Here is a 22,318-nt window from a genome sequence, read left to right as displayed (position 1 = left end):
GATTCTGTAAGGACTGGTAAGATTCTCTAGTCACTTTCCTTCACCATAGAGTGAGTTCTATAGCCATGCCACTCACCCTGCAGTCCCAGCCTAGACATCATTGAATCAGGCACAAGTGGAAAGGACTCCTTTGATCCCTGGTAATGATAACTTCACCTTGTGCCTTGCATCACTTTCCAATGCTCTACAACCCTGATCCCTGGATATTTCTCATGAGATCTAACTCAAATATTTTCTGCTGCCCACTTCATTTCAGCCACAGAATAAGAATGAATCCCTGTGGCTTCATCTCTCAGGGCTTCCTGGGGCTCAGAGCTGGGTAGTAAGGTCTTCTCTACCCACCCTACCTGGACCTGACCATGCAGTTCACAAACCACAGCCATCAGAACCCAAACTCTTTTTTGCTCATGGGAATTCCTGGCCTGGAGGCATCCCACTTTTGGATTGCATTTCCCTTCTGCTCCATGTATGCCCTGGCAGTACTTGGCAACATGGCAGTGCTACTGGTGGTACGATCAGAGCCTGCCCTGCACCAGCCCATGTACCTGTTCCTAAGCATGCTGTCCATCATTGACCTGGTACTCTGCACTTCTACTGTGCCCAAGCTCCTGGCGCTTTTTTGGACAAATGCTACTGAGATCAACTTTGAGGCCTGTGCTACCCAGATGTTCTTTATCCATGGCTTTTCAGCTGTCGAATCTGGTATCCTGCTAGCAATGGCCTTTGACCGCTACTTGGCCATCTGCCGGCCACTGCACTATGGGTCATTGTTGCCCCCAGAGGCTGTGGGCAAGCTGGCAGCTGCTGCTGTATTTCGTGGCTTGGGGCTCATGACCCCACTCACCTGCTTACTGGCAAGGCTGAGCTACTGTAGCCGAGTGGTGGCCCACTCCTACTGTGAGCACATGGCTGTGGTAAAGCTGGCTTGTGGGGGCACACGGCCAAACAACATCTATGGTATCACTGCTGCCACGCTGGTAGTGGGCACAGACTCCATTTGCATCGCTGTCTCCTACACACTCATTATCCGGTCTGTGTTAGGCCTTTCCTCCAAAGAGGCAAGGGCTAAGACATTTGGCACTTGTGGCTCCCACCTTGGTGTCATCCTTCTCTTCTATACACCAGGACTCTTTTCATTCTACACACAGCGCTTTGGCCAGCATGTACCCCGGCACATCCACATCCTCCTGGCTGACCTCTACCTTGTTGTACCACCCATGCTCAACCCCATCATCTACGGCATGAAGACCAAACAGATACGGGATGGAGCCCTCCGACTGATGAAGCGGGGCATTGTTCACTCTTAAGTCTTCAGCCCCACCCTGGAACTGTCTTCTTCCTTTAAGCCTTGAGCAATTCTTGGAGGAGGCCACTGAGAGGATGTAACCGCCAGTTAACCTGTGAGTTGGCTGGGGGCATTTAGGCAATCCTTATCCATGTTTCTGTCCCTGGAACGTACATTCTTCCCACCATTCCCACAGTGAGAGCTGTTCCATGTAAACAGCCTTGAGAGAGTAAAGTATTGTTGGGCCCATCTGGACAGTATATCTGACTGAACCCAGTTAAGGCCTCTATATAAACTTTTAAGATTTAGCAGATGGAAAAAAAAAATGATTTTGCAGATAGGTACTTATCTTGTGGCCACCAAGACTAATCTCATAAGGAAGTCCCTTGCTTATTTAACCTGCCACCTACCCGTCTTGAGTGGTCTGCCCCTTTCCTTCATCTCTTCTTGCTCTTTGTGTATGGGAGCCAGTTTGTGAACCAATAGCAAAGGTCTCTTGACCATTGCTGGTCAATGGTCAATGGTCTCTCTCCACCAGCATGGTGGAGAGAGAAAAACACATACCCAGTGGTATCCTTACTTTGATAAGGAGATATAGCATCAGTCTGCGTGAAGAATCATCAGATATTTCCCACTTGTGATGTAGATATGGTTACAAAGCTTATGGATGCCCTGTCTATTGGGAAACATGGTCACCAGGCTGATGATGGCCTCCCAGAGAATTCTACACTGCTCTTCTAACATGGCTCCTACCTTCTAGGAGACCTTGATAAAATGAGAAAGATAGGACTGATGATCTAAAAAGGAAAAATAATCCTCATCCATAGTCAAGTGTTTCAACTTGGGTATGGATACATGAATACCTCCCTCAGTGAACTCCAAGTTTGACAGGAGAAACACATACACAGAGAGGAGAAGCAGAGAAATGGAGACAGAACACTCAACAATGGACCACAGGGACAACTATGTCCATGGTACAGAGAAATAAGCAACAAGGTGTAATGTCAGTCTAGGAAGGTGAAAGTTTTCATCTCTTCAGTGAGCATTTAGTATGTTAAAAATCTAGGGGTATGGACTTGATTAGGTCAAAAATCCTGTGGAGACTGTTCACTGTTCACTCTTAAAGGAGAACTACATGTAGGGAGACAAGAGTGAAACAAATTAGTTTAATTAGCTAAATTAAACAAGTATGTTTAGGAAAAGCACAGGGACCATGGGTATTGAGTAAGGACACCTAAATTGCTCAGAGAAAAGAGATCCTAGTACCCACCTCTTTCATTCCACGTCTGTACAGATAGGAAAGCCTGTTTTCTCAGAAGCCTTCAACAATGCCTGGGTGTAAGGTGCGGTAACAAAGTCTCAGGCTAGATGATATCAAGTCCGTTCTCTGGGAGTGGCCATGTGGAGCTGCCAAGAAGCCTCAAATATCCAGGGAAAAGACCAGACCCCTTCGTTGGAGAGAAAATCAAGAAAGCAGTCCAGTTTGACCTCCAGAGCAGGTTTTAGAATTGAGAGTGATGGCTATGATTAGAAGGCTCATTAGGATCCAGAGTTCAGAGTCTCTGGTTTTGACATCCCTGCTTAGAATCCACATGCAGATAGGGAGTTAATAGGTATTTGGCTCCCAAGCAAAGCATTTTAGTAAGTTAGGGAAGAGCTTGCACAGAAGGCTACTCGCAGGCTCAGGAAGACCTAGGTCTTCAGAACTTCCTCCAGTTATAGCAATGGATTAGCTAACACTCTGCAGTGCCTCACAAGAATATGCATCATCATCTTATAGTCTCATAACCATCTGATGAGGGCATATAATTACCCATACTTTACAGAGCCAGAGGCAGAAGATTAAGAAGGTAATAACTTGCCCAAGAAATCAGTAAATATCAGAGCCAGAATACAGATCTTTTTAATTCTAAATTCTGTGTTGTTTACCCTTACCCAGTAAGTTCCTATAAATCTAGACCCTGAAACCAAAAATCTAATAATATTTAATCTAGGAATGAGGGGATAATTATTTCCTAATATTACTGACCCTTCTGAGAATATGGAACATGCCGAACACTCTTCTAAGGTATGGAAATATAATGATGATTCAGGAAGATAAATCCCTGGTGACAACTTGAATAGGCAGCCTCAGCAAAATCTTCCCACCCATGTACTCTCAATGACTCCTGTGTTATGAAAATAATTCTTCCTTTACTTTAGGGCTCAAAAGTAGTAGCTTTAATTTACCCACAAACAGCCCAGGTTTCCAGGCAACTAGAGACCTCAGACTGGCCAATAAATTCTAGTCTCCAGGATATTTAATTCAAATTATTAGGGAAATCAAGAAAACCAGCTATACACTACCTGGGACTATTGATTACAGTTGATTTATTTTTCTAAAACTATTTTTTAATGAGGTATAATTTACCTAAAAAATGCATATGTTAAATATATAGATGATATCTGACAAATGTGTGCAACAGAATAACCACCACCTTAATCAAGATACAGAATATTTTTATAATCCCAGAAAGTTCCCTTGTGCTCTTTCCAGGTAAAACCCTTAGGGGTCTCCCACTGAGAAAACCACTATTTGATTTTGATTACCTTGGATCAAATTTAAGTGTTCTAAAAGTTCATATTAGTGAAATAATGTAATATATATGTGTCTAACTTCCTTGGCTCAACATGTTTTTTAGATTCATTCATATATTGTGCATGAGCTGTGAATTCCTTTTTATTTGCTAATATTTCATTGCATGAATACACTGAGTTTAACTACTTGGGGACACTTGAGTTGCTTCCTTTTTTTTTTTTTTTTTTTACTATTATAAAAAACTGCTATGACTATTTCTTACACTAAAAGTAGAATTTCTGGGTTATAAGGTAAACATGTTTAATAGAACCTGCCGAATTGTTTTCCAAAGTAATTGTACCATTTTATACTCTTGCCAGGGCTGTAAGACACTTCTCAGTTGTTCCACATCGTGATCAACTCTTGAAACTACCAAACTTTTTTTATTTTAACCATTCCAATATGTGTAAAATGGTAATTTATGGGTTTCATTTGCATTTTTCTGGTGACTGACATTGAGCAACTTTTTATACACTTAATGTTTGTGCATACACCTTCTATAAAAGGTCAATGCCTTTTGTCCATTTTTATTGAACTTTTTGCTTATTGATTTGTACTAGTCATTTATATATTTTGAATACAAGTCATTTGTTATATAAACATAGTGAAAATATTGGCTAATTTTGTGGCTTGCCTTTTGATTTTCTTATAGATCTCTTTTGATAAAAAGAAATTTTTAGTTGCATATAAAGTAACTAATGAATCGTTGAACACTACAACAAAAACTTATGTACTATATGTTGGCTAACTGAACATAATGAAACAAATTTTTAGTTGCAAATTCAAAATTAGCAATCTTATTCATGGTTAGTGCTTTGTTTTATAGATTTAACTTTTAATTCTATGTGATCCAACACAAAAAATAATTGTATATGGTGTGAAGTAGAGATCAAGATTTATTTTTCCACTTACAGATACTCAGTTCCTGAATTTGTTGAAAAGACTCTTTTCCAAATTGAATTGCCTTGGCAACTTTGTCAAATATCAGTCAACTCTTTATGTGTGGATGTATTTCTGGATTTTCTTTTCTCTTTGATTAATCTATTTGATTATCATATCAATCTCATATCCTCATATCAACACTGTCTTAATAACTTTATAATAAGTCTCAAAATAGTATAAGTCCTCCTACACTGTACTTCCACAGTGACTGATATATATATGTGTATATGTACATATATATGTAAATATATATATATATAAATTTGTTAGAAAACATATAATCAAACCCTAGTAATAATTTTTGTAGAAATTATTTTTTTAGGGGGCACCTGGGTGGCTCAGTGGGTTAAAGCCTCTGCCTTCGGCTCAGGTCATGATCCCAGGGTCCTGGGATCAAGCCCTGCATCGGGGCTGTCTGCTCAACGGAGAGTCTGCTCTCTCTCTCTCTCTCTGCCTGCCTCTCTGCCTACTTGTGATATCTCTCTCTGTCAAATAAATAAATAAATTTTTTTTAAAAAAATAAGATTTTAAAAAAAAGAAACTTTTTTCTGATCTCATATTCGCTAGGACCTCTGATACAACATTCAATAAATTTAGGCAAACATCCTTGTCTTATTTCTGATCTTAGGAGGAAAGTATTCAATCTTTCTTAATTAAGTATTATATTAACTATAGGTTTTTCATAAGTTTTCTTTACTAATTATTGAAAATTATTCCGATGGTATTGAATTTGGTCATCATTTTTTTCATATAGTTAGGCAATCACATGATTTTTCTCCTTCATTCTACTAATGGAGTATACCAATTGACTTATTTTTCAATGTTAAACTACCTTGTATTCCTGGAATAAACCCCACTTGGTTAGGATGTGCTATCAAATTTGTATATTACTGGAATAAGTTTGCTAATATTTTGGTAGGGATAACTGGCCTGTGTTCATGAAAGATACTGATCTTGTAATTTTCTTTCTTGTAATTTCCTTGTCAAGTTCTTATATCAGGGTTTTGTTTACCTCCTAAAATGTATTAAAGTATTCCCTATTGATCTATTTTCTGAAAATGTTCATATAACATGTATTGTATTCCTTAAATATTTGATAAAATTACATGGGAAAGAAATGTGGGTCTGAAGTTTCCTTTGTTTATTTTACATTTAATTTTTAATGAATATGATTCTATTCAAATTTTCTATTTTCACAATCTTTCCATTTTCTCTAGATTGTCAAAATAACAATTGTCATAATATACCAACAAGTGTATAAAATTATTCATAATATCCTTTTATTTTCCTTTCAATTCTGTAGGATTTGTCACCTTTTATTATATTCATTATTCATGTTTACTTTGTCTTATTTTGTCATGCTGGTAGGGGAGAGAGGTATATCAATTCTATTAATTTTTAAAATGAGACTGGCTTTGTTGACTTTTCTCTATTTGTTTTTCTTTAATTTCTGCTCTTTATTTCCTTTCTGCTATTTACTTTGGGTTTAATTTGCTCCTCTATTTCTAGCTTCTTATGGTGGAAACTTAAGGTCACTGATTTTTAAGTTTTTTTCATAAAAACTCACATGTAGAAGCTTCTCTGTATGCATTGCTTTAGCTGTATCCCACATATTTTAATATGTTGTGTTAACATATTTTGTACTACTGTTTAATTTCCCTTATGACTTTTTTAAGACCCATGGGTTATTTTAAGTGTATTGTTTACTTTTCAAGTACTTGGTGATTTCCTATATTTATTATTGCTTTTAAGTTATAATTTAATTCCATTATGGCTGGCAAACCATAATATACAGGGCTGACTGTATTTCAGCCCTTCAAAATGTATTCAGACTTGTTTTATGGCCCTTATATAGCCTATCTGAGTAAATAGTCCATGTGCACTTCAAATTAATATTTCTTCAGGTTTAGAGTATATTTTAGGGTTATCACTCAGGTCAAGTTGATCAATGGTCAACTTTACCATATCTTTAAAGATTTTTTTATCTGGCTCTCCTATCAGTCACTGACAGAGCTGTTAAAAAGTTCTAATTACAATTGTGGCTTTTCCTCTATTTTTCCTTTTATTTCTGTCAGTTTTGCTTTGCGTATTTCAAAGATCTGTTATTAGGTGTATACGTATTTCTAATTTTTATATATTTATCTTTAAATTTTTTTGTTTAAATTCAATTTAGGTAACTGTAAAGAACAAAAATGCTTATGTATCTAGTCTGACAAATTCTGCTTATTAACTGGAATGTGTAGTCTGTTTACATTTAATGTTATAATATACTTTAAGTCTGTTTGTCTGTCTTACCATTTGTTTTTTATTTACCTCCTTTGTTCTTTATTCCTTTATTTCTGCTATATTGCATTTGGGGGAGGGAGGTAATTGAACACATATTGAAATACCATTCTATCCCCTCTACTTGTGGTTAGCTGTATTTCATATTATTAAAATACTTGGATACTTAGGTATACTTGAAATACTATTCTATCCCTTCTACTTGTGATTATCTGTACTGCATATTATTTTTGTACAGATAGTTCTAGGGCTTACCCTCTATATCCCTAATTTATAACAATCTTCCTTAAATTCATATTATATCTCTTCATGTAAAACATAAGAATATTAAACAGTTCAGTTCCATTTACTCTGTCCTTTGTGATATTTTTATACATATTTTACATAAGCTATGTATTTACATATATTTTATATGCATTATAAACTTAAACTTAAACTACTTCAAAGAATTTAATAAAACTATTTTATGCATATATTTACTATTTTCCGTGCTCTTTTTTCCTTCCTATAAATCTAAATTTTCATATAGTATTTCTCTTCAACATGAAAAACTTCTTTTAGCATTTTTGTAGTATAAGTTTGTTGGAAAGAAATTCTCTCACTTTTTACCTGAAAATATTCTTATTTAAAATGTGTTTTTGAGGGGCACCTGGGTGGCTTTTAGTGGGTTAAAGCCTCTGCCTTCAGCTCAGGTCATGATCTCAGGGTCCTGGGATCGAACCCCACATTGGGCTGTCTGTTCAGCAGGGAGCCTGCTTCCCCCTTTCTCTCTGCCTACTTGTGATCTCTGTCAAATAAATAAATAAAATCTTTTTTAAAAATGTGTTTTAGATTAAAAAAATTTTTGCTAGCTATAGAATTCTTTTTTTTTTTTTTTTGCTAGCTATAGAATTCTAAATTGATAGATTTATTTTTCCTTTTAGCACTCTAAATACATTGGCCCTTCATTTTCTTACCTCATTTTTTATGAAAGTCTTTCATAATTCTTATTATTCCCATAATTATATCTTTTTTCAGAAGTTTTGATTACATTTTTCCTCTGTATTTAGTTTTCATCAGTTTGACTTTGTGTCAGTGTGTAATTTTCTTTGTATTCATTTTGCTTAGGACTCTGAATTTCCTGGGTCTGTGGGTTAATTTTATAATTTTGTAATCAAATTTGGAAAATGTTTTTAATTCAGTTATTTTTCTGACCCATTTTTCTCCTCCTGGGACTTCAATTACTTATATGTAAGACTACTTGATAGAGACCCAAATGTCATTCTACTTATTTAAACTCTTTTCTGTTTCTCTTAACCGGTTAATAGAATACTGAATAACTTTTATTGACTTGGTCTTCAGGTTCTCTATCCTTTCTTTCACATTATCCAATCTGATGTTTTTCCCAATAATGATTTTACTTCAGATATATTTTCAGATATATAATTTTAATTTGATTCTTTTATGCGGTTTCTAAATCGCTCCTTAAATCCTCATATCAGGAGGTAATTAGGAGAACCATTGGACCCAGACAATCAGACACTCTCACCTCCTCTCCTGTCCTTGGGAGTATGCTCTGCCTACCATCCTCACACTGGGAGCTGTTCCCAGGACATATCCTTGAGAGAGTAAGGTGTCTGAGACCATCTGAGTGGTATACATGACTAAGCTCAGTTAAGGCCTCTATATAAACTTTTAAAGTTCTGGTGGGTGGATGTAGAGATCAACTCACCTTGTGGCTGCCCAAGACAGGACTCATATGTAAGTGCCTTTATTAAACCTTCTACCCACCAATCTGGAGTGACTTGCCTCTTTCTTCGATCTTTCCTTGCCTTCTGTGTACAGGGACCTGTTTCAGATTACACCTAGGAAGCTCCCAAGAAGGTTGCCTACTAACAATTGTTACTTATTTACCCATCTTCTTTGTATTTTTTAAACTGTTTTTATAGTTATGGTAAAATATTTGCTTTAATATTTAATTCTAAACACAAAGAGAAAATATTTGTTTAACCCAAATTATGAGCTATGAGAAGTCTCTTTCTGCTAACTTTGTGTCCCCTTGATTATGCTTTTTTGGTATGTATAGTAATTTTTCAATGTATACCAGACACTGTAAATGATGTATTGAAAAATCTCTTGATCTCATTTTCTTGCCTTGAGGAGTTTTTAGTTTTTGTCTAGCAGGCATGATTTACTTATTGATGTGTCAAGATCTTATCTTAAGAGGTTTAACTTCAGGCTTTCAGATTTTATTTTCCTATATTTCTCTTAGTCTAAGATCAAAGTCTTTAGTATGTGATGTACTATTAAAGCACAGCTTTTATGAAGGTTTAAAGTCTGAGATGTTACCAATTGTTCTCAACTTACTGAAACTAAAATACCAAACTCTGTCTTCCCAACAGGAAATTGCTGATATCAGGGATGCTACCCTAATTTAAGCTATTGTACAGTTACTTTCTTAGTTTCAGTCTCTCTGACTTTGTAATACAGGAAAAACTATATCTGGTGCCCAGGATCACTGCTCCTTCATTCTTGTCCAACCGGTTCATCTTAACATGTACTGCTCTATTGTCTCATCCTCTCTTTAGGCCCACCTGCTCTCCTCACTTACTGGTCCACTCTAGAGTCCTTTGGTTTCTCTTTCCCTTCTGATATCCACTATTTAAATTAAGCAATCTCCCAGCAGGGTTAGAGGTCCAAGCCCTTCTCATGACACTACTTTTCTCTATTTTGTAACTCTAATAGGCCTGGGGCCAACATTATATCCTATTCAGATGAATGACTCAAACAAGTGGCTTAAATAAGTTACTACTATAATACATGCTTTGAAGTAATGAGTAGATATAAAGTATCTGTCTGGACCATCTCAAGAGTCAGAAGATGGATATTAAATGTTTTGGTGGCTAGAAACAGAAGACTATCCATGTGAAGTGGGTCAGGACAATCCATTCAGTTTTTCTAAGAAATAGAGACAGTTGCAGTCTTAAGATTGGTATACAGAGCCTGAGCCACCCTAGGATGCAAGGTCAGAAGGGAAAAAAGACAGCAAACAAGGGAAGAACTGATGAAACTGTATTATGTTAATACAGTGTTTCTCAACGGGGATTCAGACTTCTGGGATTCTTGTGGAGGGAGACAAGGGGTATACCCCTTGTCCTACAACTTTCTTTGCATAGAAGTTATTTTCTCTAAAAGCAAATACTGTATTTCTCTACCTACACTGTACTAAGGTATAACCAGGCTTGGAAACCATGAAAAGTGATGAAGTAGATCTTCTTCTTAAAGAGAGCAAGAAACTTCTTGCAAAGCACCTTCTTCAAATAAGGTCATGTCGTGATATTCAGGCAGAGAAACTTTTCTCTCCTTGTGAAGGGAAAATAAGTGCTTCTGCCAGCCTGGAAGATTCAGAAAATAAGGAAGGTTGAGTAGTTGTAGGCTCATTCACTGAAATGCTTCATTTCTTGCTCTTTCTGTATCAGGTCACTTTCTGTATTAGGTCATCTACACCAAAGCAAACTTTTTATTGAGACTGAACATTCAGTTGTCTTCTTATTTATGGCCGCCTTAAAATCCTACCCTGGGTCTGATTTTCAATAGTCTGTCTTCTGGCTGCAGAAAGCTTTGAAAGCTACCATGGAGGACCTCTGCCCTTTACTGGTATAGGCCAGAAGTAAGATTTTTTAAAACTCCAATTTTCTGCATGAGTGGGGGATAGTCTTTTTTTTTTTTAAGATTTTACTTATTTATTTGACAGAGAGAGAGAGAGAGAGAGAGAGGGAGAGAGAGAGAGAAATGCACAAGCAGGGGGAGCTGCAGGGAGAGGGAGAAGCAAGCTCCCAGGCCTGATGTGGGTCCTGGGATCCCAGAATCATGACCTAAATTGAAGGCAAACACTTAACTGACAGAGCCACCCAGACATGGTTGGGGGGATAGTCTTATTAGCCCAAAGATTAAGAGCAGGAGCTTTTAGATACATGTACATAGACTTTTTTTAACTAATAACTAATAATATACCTAATATATATATACATATATATATAATCTCCCACTTTGATAATTTTAAGTGGGCAAACTAGTAGCAAAACTTCCTAGAAACCATCTTAGGATTCCGCCTGTGCCAGGCTCAAGTACTTCAGTAGTTATCACATCTGTGGAGCAGAGGAATGCATTATTGGAACATGCTGTGATGTCTGTACCCTGAAAGTAAAGTAGTAGAGACACAGACTCCCCCCCCCCCAATCTCTTCCAGTTTTTGAAGTCAGTAGAGTCACAGAATCTAAGAGTAGTTGTGCACGGTGACAGCCATTAAAATGAGAGAAGTCTCCAAGTTCAATGTTGGTGTTTAGAAAAGGTAGAAATGACAAAGCCAAGGGTGCCTGGGTGGCTCAGTGGGTTAAAGCCTCTGCCTTCAGCTCAGGTTATAGTTGGTGCAGCCACTTTGAAAAACAGTGTGGAGATTCCTCAAGAAATTAAAAATAGAGCTTCCCTATGACCCTGCAATTGCACTACTGGATATTTACCCCAAAGATACAGATGGAGTGAAAAGAAGGGCCATCTGTACCCCTATGTTTATAGAAGCAATGGCCACGGTCACCAAACTGTGGAAAGAACCAAGATGCCCTTCAACAGACGAATGGATAAGGAAGATGTGGTCCATATATACTATGGAGGATTATGCTTCCATCAGAAAGGATGAATACCCAACTTTTGTAGCAACATGGATGGGACTGGAAGAGATTATGCTGAATGAAATAAGTCAAACAGAGAGAGTCGATGATCATATGGTTTCACTTATTTGTGGAGCATAACAAATAGCATGGAGGACAAGGGGAGATGGAGAGGAGACGGGAGTTGAGTCAAATTGGAAGGGGAGGTGAACCATGAGAGATTATGGACTCTGAAAAACAATCTGAGGGTTTTGAAGGGGTGAGGGGTGGGAGGTTGGGGGAACCAGGTGGTGGGTATTAGAGAGGGAATGGATTGCATGGACCACAGGGTGTGGTGCAAAAACAATGAATATTGTTACGCTGAAAAGAAATTTAAAAAAAAAAAAAAAAAAAAGAACATCCTCTTAGGGGGCACCTGGGTGGCTCATTGGGCTAAGCCTCTGCCTTCAGCTCAGGTCATGGTCTCAGGATCCTGGGATCGAGTGCCACATTGGGCTCTCTGCTCAGTGGGGAAACTGCTCCAGCCCCCGCCTGCCTCTCTGCCTACTTGTGATCTCTCTGTCAAAGAAATGAATAAAATCATTTAAAAAAAAAAAGAAAAGAAAAGAAATGACAAAGTCAAAGGATCCCTACAATCCTAGATTGGGTGTTGAATATCCAAGCTTAATTTTGCCAACCCTCTCAATAGAACTTCTCTAGCCTTGGGGCATGTATACACTTTTTGTTTTGTTTTTACACCCCAGGGCTGCTTGTGGTCCTAAACACCATCACCATGTCGGCTGTGAGTTTCTACCAGAAATAGGTAGGACCCTCCTCAGAAAGATGAACTTGCTGTATCTCTGACCAGAACCTTCCTGTTTTGGGGTGCTGGATGAAGTGGGCAGAAGGACCTAGTAACATGGGCTTGTCATATACAGGCTTGTCCAGTCCAGGATTTGTGGCCCTGATGAGGAACCTTGTCCTATAACACAAGCTATCTTTTCAAATGACCTCCTCTTCAGTAGCCTGTCAAACTAGACTTATTTTTATGCCAGTACCATGCTGTCTTGGTGATCACAGCTTTGAGTAAAGCTTGAAATCAAGTAATGTGATGTCACCAGTTTTATTTTTGTTTTTCAACATTTCCTTAGCAATTCGGGGGTCTCTTATGATGCCATACAAATTTTAGGATTATTTGCTCCAGCTTTTTGAAAAATACCGGTGGAATTTTGATCGGAATGGCATTAAAAGTATAGATTGCTCTAGGCAGTATAGACATTTTAACAATGTTTATTCTTCTGATCCAAGAGCATGGAATGGTCTTCCATCTTTTTGTGTCTTCTTCAATTTCTTTTGGTACTGGCATAAAAACAGATACATAGACCAGTGGAACAGAGTAGAGAGCCCAGATATGGACTCTCAACGCTATGGTCAAATAATCTTTGACAAAACAGGAAAAAATACACAGTGGAAAAAAGACAGTCTCTTCAATAAATGGTGCTGGGAAAACTGGACAGCTATATGTAGAAGAATGAAACTCAACCATTCTCTTACACCATACACAAAGATAAACTCGAAATGGATAAAAGACCTCAATGTAAGACAAGAATCCATCAGAATTCTAGATGGACAGCAACTTCTTTCAAGATATGTCTCCAAAGGCAAAAGAAACAAAAGTGAAAGTGAACTTTTGGGACTTCATCAAGATCAAAAGCTTCTGCACAGCAAAGGAAACAGTCAACAAAACAAAGGGGCAACCCATGGAATGGCAGAAGATATTTGCAAATGACAGTACAGACAAAAGGATGATATCCAGGATCTATAAAGAACTCCTCAAACTCAACACATACAAAACAGATAATCATATAAAAAAAATGGGCAGAAGATATGAAAAGCCACTTCTCCAATGAAGACATACAAATGGCTATCAGACACATGAAAAAATGTTCATCATCACTAGCCATCAGGGAGATTCAAATTAAAACCACATTGAGATACCACCTTACACCAGTTAGAATGGCCAAAATTAGCAAGACAGGAAACAATGTGTGTTGGAGAGGATGTGGAGAAAGGGGAACCCTCTTACACTGTTGGTGGGAATGCAAGTTGGTGCAGCCTCTTTGGAGAACAGTGTGGAGATTCCTCAAGAAATTAAAAATAGAGCTTCCCTATGACCCTGCAATTACACTACTGGGTATTTACCCCAAAGATACAGATGGAGTGAAAAGAAGGGCCATCTGTACCCCTATGTTTATAGCAGCAATGGTCACGGTCACCAAACTGTGGAAAGAACCAAGATGCCCTTCCACAGATGAATGGATAAGGAAGATGTGGTCCATATACACTATGGAGTAATATGCCTCCATCAGAAAGGATGAATACCCAACTTTTGTAGCAACATGGATGGGACTGGAAGAGATTATGCTGAATGAAATAAGTCAAGCAGAGAGAGTCAATTATCATATGGTTTCACTTATTTGTGGAGCATAACAAATAACATGGAGGACATGAGGAGATGGAGAGGAGAAGGGAACTGAGGGAAATTGGAAGGGGAGGTGAACCATGAGAGACTATGGACTCTGAAAAACAATCTGAGGGTTTTGAAGAGGTGAGGGGTGGGAGGTTGGGGGAACCAGGTGGTGGGTATTGGGGAGGGCGCGTATTGCATAGAGCACTGGGTATGGTGCAAAAACAATGAATACTATTACGCTGAAAAGAAATTAAAAAAAAAAAAAAAACTAGTGGGTTACTAAAAAAAAAAAAACTAGACTTATTAAAGCCTTTAGCTGGCTACTACTAGATACAATATTCTGAAATGGTAACTCTAAACTAGTGATTTATTATCCTTGCTTCTTGACCTCTATGGGCAGGATCTGTGACCTTCAGACACACGGTGTTGGCAGTGGCCTTCTCCTAGTTGTTGATAAGCATGGGGATCTGAGTTTTTTAGAATCCTACAGTGGATACAGTGGCCAAAATGAATACCTCTAATGGGGAAACAGCCTTTCCAGCTAGAACTGCATGTATAGGGCTCGCAGCTACCTATCCTGCCTCCTGCCTCTGAGTTCCTATTCTCTCCTCTCAGTTCATGAAAATGATACATAGAAATGACTATAAGCAGTAAATTATCAATTATCTAGGTAGCTATAGATAAAAGCAAGAATTTCCAAATAGCTTTATTGTGGCTTTTTCTATTAAATTTGAGTAGTGGTTTTCTACCAGGAATATCCCTATTTCAGTTCCCCATCAAGTGTTTGGTTATTTTAGGGCTGAGCAGGCCAAGAGCAATGCTAGTTCTAGTGTGGGGTACCCTTCAGTTTCTGGGTAAAATTCCTTCTGGAAATTTGCAAACAGCTTTGGGGAAATCTCCACACAAAAAAAAAAAAAAAAAAAAAAAATTGAAGCTCCTCTCTGAGCTGCATCCTTGGAAACAGGCCTCCTAATCATGTGATATCGTCACATCCTGATGTCCTGATCATGTGATATCTGACATCCCATCCTTACCTCATTCCACTGCAATTTATCAACTACTCATTATCCCCACAGGCCTCAGACATTCAGATCTCTTAGTCCTTTCCCTTCCTGAGGACCAGCCATAAAGTCTTTTTTTTGTCCCTTTGTCTTCCCTACTCAATATATATTCAACAATATATATTGAGCACCTGTTATATGGTAGGCACTGTTCTTGGAGCTGGGGACATATCAGTGAACAAAACAGTCCCCAAATTTCTGATCTCATTGAGCTTATATCCTAGCAAATCATCTGCATTGGAAGTGAGTGGGCTGTTCCACCTGTACCATTGATGCTCCAGCATGATCCAGGAGTTCTGCTGAGCAGCTTTCCTGGGTTTACCAGTACCAAACTTCAAGCTCAAAGCAGAGACATGCCTGAAGAGAATCAAGAGAAAAATATCACTCCCTAAGCTGTAAATAAGTGCTAGATAAATTCAACATGTACAGTGTCACCTTGTGTGTTTCCCACCATCCACACCCCCCCTTGTCTGTTTCTTGATTTGTGAGCTGGTTAATATTGAATTTGGGAGAAAGCAGTGTTAAAGTGAATATAGTTTACTTCTACCTAACCTTATATATAACAGGGATATAATTCTTCCTTAGGCTTGGAAATGAAATGGGGGGAGGGGAATCCAGTGGGGAAAAGGAGAGAGGTGCCTGCACAAATGGGTATGCATACACATCCTCTCAGGTGCTGTGGCTAGGTCCCCTAGAAAAGGAGATGTCACAGTGTGAGTCTGAAATAGTATAGCTCTAATAAGAACAATGACAGGACTAACAAGGTAATACTTAAATATACTTTTCAGTGCTCTCAAGTCCCCCAAAATTATAATTATATAAGCTGATTGTGTCCCCACAAAGGGCTCAACCATGGAAGCTGAATCATTCAAGCCTCAAAAATTAACTCTCCACCACTAATTCTCCCCCACCCAAAGACCCAGGTTTCCCCACAGAGGTCTTGTGTTTCTGGGTCCTTCTGCTCTTCTGGGAGATATCAACCCTTTTCTGCTGGAAGCGCTTTAGGAGGCCCTGACGTATCTGCTTAGACTTGATGCAGTAAACAATGGGGTTCATGAAGGGTGGGACCAAGAAGTGCAGGTTGGCCATGAGTACTGCCAGAGCAGGATAGCTGTGTTTCTCTACTCGGTGCAGCACAGATAATCCCAGTTTGGGCAAATAAAAGATGAGAACAATGCAGAGGTGTGAGACACATGTGTTGAGTGCCTTGAGCCTTTCCCCAGGTGATGCAATGCCCAGCACTGTTCGTAGGATCAGGGCATATGAGAGCATGATGAGGAAGGAGTCAAGGCCCAGTGACAAGAGGATGGAGACCAGGCCAACCAAGCTGTTGATCTGGGTGTCTGAGCAGGCCAATCCCACAAGGTCACAGTGTAGGCAGTAACAATGAGAGAGTACACTGATCTGGGGAAAAAGCAGACGTCGCAGGAGGATGGGTCCTGGGAGGTTGAGCAGGACAGCCCTCACCAGGATGGCAGCCCCTACTCTGGCCATGGCTGAGTGGGTCAGAATTGTGGCATAATGCAGAGGTTCCCGGATGGCAACAAAACGATCAAAGGCCATGGCCAGCAGCACACCAGATTCCACATAGGTGAAGGCATGGATGAAGAACATTTGTGCTGCACAGAGATCAAAGGGCAGCTCACGAGCACCCAGCCAGAAGAGCCGCATCATGGTGGGGAAGGTAGAGGCACAAAGTCCCAGATCAGAGGCTGCCAACATGGATAGGAAGATGTACATGGGTTCATGTAAGGATGGATCTGTGCGGATCAGGAGAAGGATGAAACTGTTACCCAGGACGGAAACCACACAGATGAGGTTGATGGGGATGGAAACCCAATGATGAGAGGCTTCCAGGCCTGGAAAGCCAGTGAGGAGGAATGTAGAATGACCAGAAGTGCTGGTGTTGCAGGAGAACATAGTGTTTCCAGGAGGGAGTTGTCCATCCTACAAGTAAGAGACATTCATTCATTTGATCATCACTTATATAAAGTCCCTAATAAGTGTAGTATGGAAAGGAAAATCTACCCCATAACCCTTTCTTAGGCCATGAAAGAAACCTCATTCCCCTTAGAAGCCCATTCCTCTCCATCTCCTGGCTACTTTAACCTTCTCTTTGGATATAGGGACAATGAATACATTGTAAGCGTTGATCTCTGCTTACTGCTTTAGCTACTCAGTATCTTTTCTTGGGCCTAAACAACCTTCTTTATTCACTTAAGCTATACTCAAAGGCCTATCTCCAGAGTGTCTCCTCAAATTAAATAATGAAGAATGGAGAATAATTTTCTGTCAAGATTTAGGTATTATGGTATTATGAATAAGCAGAAGAGACTCCATTTTTATTTACTCTTAGAGGCAGGTTTTCCACAGCCCAATATACAAACAACACTATTAACAAACAACACTAGAAAGGACACAGGCACACAAAGGTTGTATTTTCAAAATCTCTGTCTGAGGAGGCTGGTTTTGGTTTTTCCTCTAGTGCTGTATAAAACCAACATTTTCTGTATTTCTTTTCTGGAAATTCCTTTGGGGCTGCATATAGGTTCTTTTGAATGTGTTCAATAGCGACAAATTTCTCTCCTGAGAAGATGGGTTGACTTAAGAGTAAGTATCCAAGAGTTCTTCAAGCTAAGTCTGGTAAACAAAATAGGAACTCAGATGATGTACTTCTGTTAAAATGACATCTTCCCCAGGCCCATCTCCACCTCCCTGGCTGCTTGAAGCTTCTGACTCTGCTTTTGAGGCAGTCCTATGGACATGGACTCAATAGGAAGGCACTGTGCTCTGAAATATCTCTTTCAGCCCTCTTGCCATAAAAGCTCTTATGATAGCCCCCAAGTACTTTGAAGTTCTCCTTTGTGTGGGCAGAAGGGTGAGGCTGACTGGCCTGAGGGTAACCACCTGAAGAGTTAGAGCAGCTGAATTTCCAGAACCCCAGGATTAATAAAGTTAAGCAAGGAGGCCAGAGTGTAGTGTGAAAGTTCCTCTGATCCCATAACTTCCCATCACACCTTCAGACTCTCCATTCTCTCCAGATTCTCTCTTCAGCAACAGCACTGCATCTTCCCTGTGTCTACTAACTTCACATCTGTTTGCATTATAAATTGAATGTCTCACAGAAGCACAAACTGTAATTCCCCTACTTTGTCCCCAGGGCTCACCCTCTAATACCTGCCAGGCCTTCCTTCCATTCCTGTTATCCATGAAATCTCCCGGGGGAGAGGGGGAGATCTGTTTTTTGGTTTTTGTTTTTTTTTCCCCCACTCCAACACATATTCCTCAAATCAGATCCCAATGAAACTACAAATTGTCATCATTTCTCTAGATATTTATGCCTCCTAACTGTCCTACTTTCTTCAGTCTTTCTGTATTCATTATCAAAATTTCCAACAGAATTCTCAGAAAACTTTAAAAAAGGGAAGTATGGACAATTAAATGAGTACATGCATAGAGAGGAAACAGTGATCAGATTTGTTATAGGAGGATGTCTCCTATCATAACTTCTTTTAATGATCTGGCCCCTCATTCTGAAGGATCAGGTCTAAGTAAGATCTTTATACTGGGGCAGAGAGGGAGAGACCTTGTCCATGCTAAATCTGTAACTTATTCTATCACCAGTTCCCTAAGCATTATAAACACTACTCATAAGATATCTTTCTACCAGCAAATTTACTATACTTGTTAATTCTTTTTTTGTTAAAGTATATAAAACACATAGAAAAGCCTACCTGTAATTAAGTGTCAAGATTGAATTTCCTTGAAGTGAAACAGAACATTGTCAGCTCCCCAAGAACACTCTGGGACCCCTTCTGGTCACCCCATCCTCTCAATGATAACCACCTTTCTGACTTCTAATATCACAGATTAATTTACCTGTTAGAATCATGCAATATACACTCTTCTATGTGCCTTCCTTCGTTCAATTTTGTCTATTTGCTGAAAGGATGAATAGATGACTTGTCTTAAAAGCACTATCTTACTAAACTGACTTTCTGTTCTATGCTAAGCACTGTGCTAGGAAGTGGCATATAGCAATGAAAATTCACATAAGGCAGGGATAGACTAAAGGAATGTGGTTTTGTCTCAATGTGAGTGTATATGGATCCACCCATCAGTCTCTGATGATGATGATGATGATGGTGATGATAAGAATAGTTGCTATCATTTATTGACCATGTACCAGACACTGAGTAAGGATGTTACCTACACTCATAACAATAAGATGAGTCTCAGGTTGACTAAATTGCTGTAAGTGAACGATCCTGATCTCAGCTCAGCACTGATTCTCAAGACAGTGCAGTAGACAGTTTACAAAACTTGTCCTAATGTCAGGCAAGACATGCATTATCTGATAGACCAGAGCCCAAATGGAGGGGCTTTTCCCCTGTTCAAAAAAACACAATGGTCTATTCAGCAAAAGAGCAGCTTAGGGACCATCCAAAGCAACACTTTTGCCAACTGCCATTCCATATAGTGTCATTTTGTACAAAGCTTCTGTCCATAGCAGAGTGCAATGACAACCACAAGCCCACAGTCACACCTGAGAATAAGTCAGTGTCTGACATCTCAAGCACGTGGAAGCTGATCTCTGATTCCTAGGGATCTGTATATCAGTGTGCTAGTGTTAAATCTACTCTGCTCTACCCCACTTTTCCCTTTTTTTTTTTTTAAAGATTTATTTATTTATTTATTTGTTTGACAGAGAGAGAGAGAGAGAGAGAGAGAGATATCACAAGTAGACAGAGAGGCAGGCAGAGAGAGAGAGGAAGGGAAGCAGGCTCCCTGCTGAGCAGAGAGCCTGATATGGGACTCCATCCCAGGACCCTGAGATCATGACCTGAGCTAAAGGCAGCGGCTTAACCCACTGAGCCACCCAGGTGCCCCCATTTTTCCCTTTTTGCTATGCTCCTTGCTTTCTTCCTTCTCCTTCCTTCATCTTCAGGGTCATAGGTCTTTTTTCTTACAAAATAATGTAAAAGTCAGAAATAACACATTGGCTTTTTATAAATGTTCCATACACATATTGCTGGCTTAATCCTCAACCCTGTGGAGAAACCCTTTTTCCATTTTCTTTTTTTTTTTTTTTTTATAAACATATATTTTTATCCCCAGGGGTACAGGTCTGTGAATCACCAGGTTTACACACTTCACAGCACTCACCAAAGCACATACCCTCCCCAATGTCCATAATCCCACCCCCTTCTCCCAAACCCCCTCCCCCCAGCAACCCTCAGTTTGTTTTGTGAGATTAAGAGTCACTTATGGTTTGTCTCCCTGAAAAAAACTGGGGTTCAGAGGGGCTAAGTGATTTTGCCAAGGTCTTGAAACTAGGTTGTAGATCTGGGGATTTAAATCCAAGCTGGCCTAAAGAGAAAGCTATTTGCTCAATTGCTTTATACAAGGAAGAATTGTTCTGGCACTTTATGATTATTAGGTGCCCAGCCCTCAAGACAATTTAAAGGCCAGTTTTTCTGTCCCCTCCCTCCAAAGCCACTTCCTCTAAAGCAGATGCAGAAGTTGGACACTGGAATGAGGTCCCCCAATAAAAGCGGTCTTCAGATCAGCCCAGCTACACCCTTCTGCTCCAGTCATTTCTAGTTTTTCTAGCCTTTTCACACAGGTTGTGACTCATCCCCTGGAAGCAGTGGCCAAGTCCCCTTCCATAGCCCACCTGCACCCAAGACCCAAGAGTGTTGTGGTGGTTGATACAGAGAGGCTGCTCCCTCCTCTTCCACTCCTGTGCTGCAGGAGTAACAAGGAGTTCACCAAAAAGTAGTGTTCTTGTCCTAAAAAGGACAAGAACACTGACATCACAGAGCATGAACACAGGGAAAGATTATAAACTCTTTAGCACATGGTAGGCACTGAAATGTAATAACAAGCATATTTCACATTCATTATCTCATGAAGTCTCCCTACTTCCAAAGCCTATTAGTGGCATCACACACACCCCTTCTGGAAATGGAGAAATAGTCTGAGAGATGCAGAAACTTGACAGGGACCACACAAAAGGTCCGCAGAAGGCCAGCTTCAAGCTCCATCCATTTGACTCCAAAGTTCATGTGGCTGTCCATTCCTCAGAATTCTCACCTCTAAAATCTTTGAAAATAATATTTATCCCTTGAGAGTATTGTAAAATGAGAATGCATGCAAAGCACTTAGGACAGTGCCTGGCACATAATAAGCACTTAAAAATGATAAAAGCTAATATTCGAGTATTAACTGCTTTGTAAGGTGGTTATTATTATTATCATTCCCACTTTGCTATGTGAAAACTGAGCCTCCAAGTCATTGGAAAACTTTCTTAAGATCATGAGGTAAGAAAGTGGATGAGCCTGGGTTCAAATCTAAGCAGTCTGACTCTAGAACTGTCATTTTTGAGCACGGTGTTATGCTGCTGCTTTGTGCTAGCTAGATTATTAGTGCCACAGATGTTCATCCCCAAAGAAGCTCAGGACTATAGATGTATGGGATCTCTTACCACCCTTGCCTCCTCTCCAATCACTTATAATATGCATCAATCTTGAATTTCCCCCATAGAAAAGTTCTAAGTTTATAAGGGGCCCATGTGCTTATTAACTGTCCCTGTGCTGCATAATGCATAAGTTTAATGATAGGCTCATGGTTTAGGAAGAAGAACTTTCTCCTCAAAGTAGTAGTCTCCTGAGAAAGCAAAGGAGAAACATGATAATACTGTATCTGGAAAGAAAAAAGAGGGAGACAGAGAGGGAAACAATGCAGAGCAGATCCTTCTGAGGACAGGGGTGGGGAGGGACAGAATTAAACTACACTTTCTGCCCCTCCGCAATCTTCCTCATTCAGGTTCCAGAAAGAATTTGTCTTTCTCTAGTCAGGGAATTCTGTGCCCACATGGCCTGTAGCTGAACTATGAGCCACTGCAAAGAAATAACCCAGCTTAGAGATGACTGGAGACACCTTCCCCTACCCCAAAAGATTTCTATGGCAACCAGGCATCAGTCCCCAGCACTCGAGGTGGCGATGTAAAGCTTTAAGCCTCTGGATTTGCCA

General features: G+C 39.5%; 2 protein-coding genes across 2 annotated transcripts; one reads left to right on the top strand and one right to left on the bottom strand.

Annotated features, from left to right (window-relative positions):
- Positions 1-359: 359 nt before the first annotated feature.
- LOC116599051 (putative olfactory receptor 52P1) lies at positions 360-1,307 on the top strand. The gene has a single exon (XM_032358695.1). The coding sequence runs from the start codon at positions 360-362 to the stop codon at positions 1,305-1,307; it is 948 nt and encodes a 315-aa protein (XP_032214586.1).
- A 14,858-nt stretch (positions 1,308-16,165) lies between these two features.
- LOC116599746 (olfactory receptor 51G2-like) lies at positions 16,166-17,203 on the bottom strand. Its single transcript, XM_032359723.1, has one exon. The coding sequence runs from the start codon at positions 17,201-17,203 to the stop codon at positions 16,166-16,168; it is 1,038 nt and encodes a 345-aa protein (XP_032215614.1).
- Positions 17,204-22,318: the final 5,115 nt, after the last annotated feature.

The sequence above is a fragment of the Mustela erminea genome, chromosome 9, assembly GCF_009829155.1.
Source record: "Mustela erminea isolate mMusErm1 chromosome 9, mMusErm1.Pri, whole genome shotgun sequence".
NCBI lineage: Eukaryota > Metazoa > Chordata > Mammalia > Carnivora > Mustelidae > Mustela > Mustela erminea.
The sequence above is the reverse complement of the archived record's forward strand: the minus strand, read 5'-3'. Positions and strand labels throughout refer to the sequence as shown.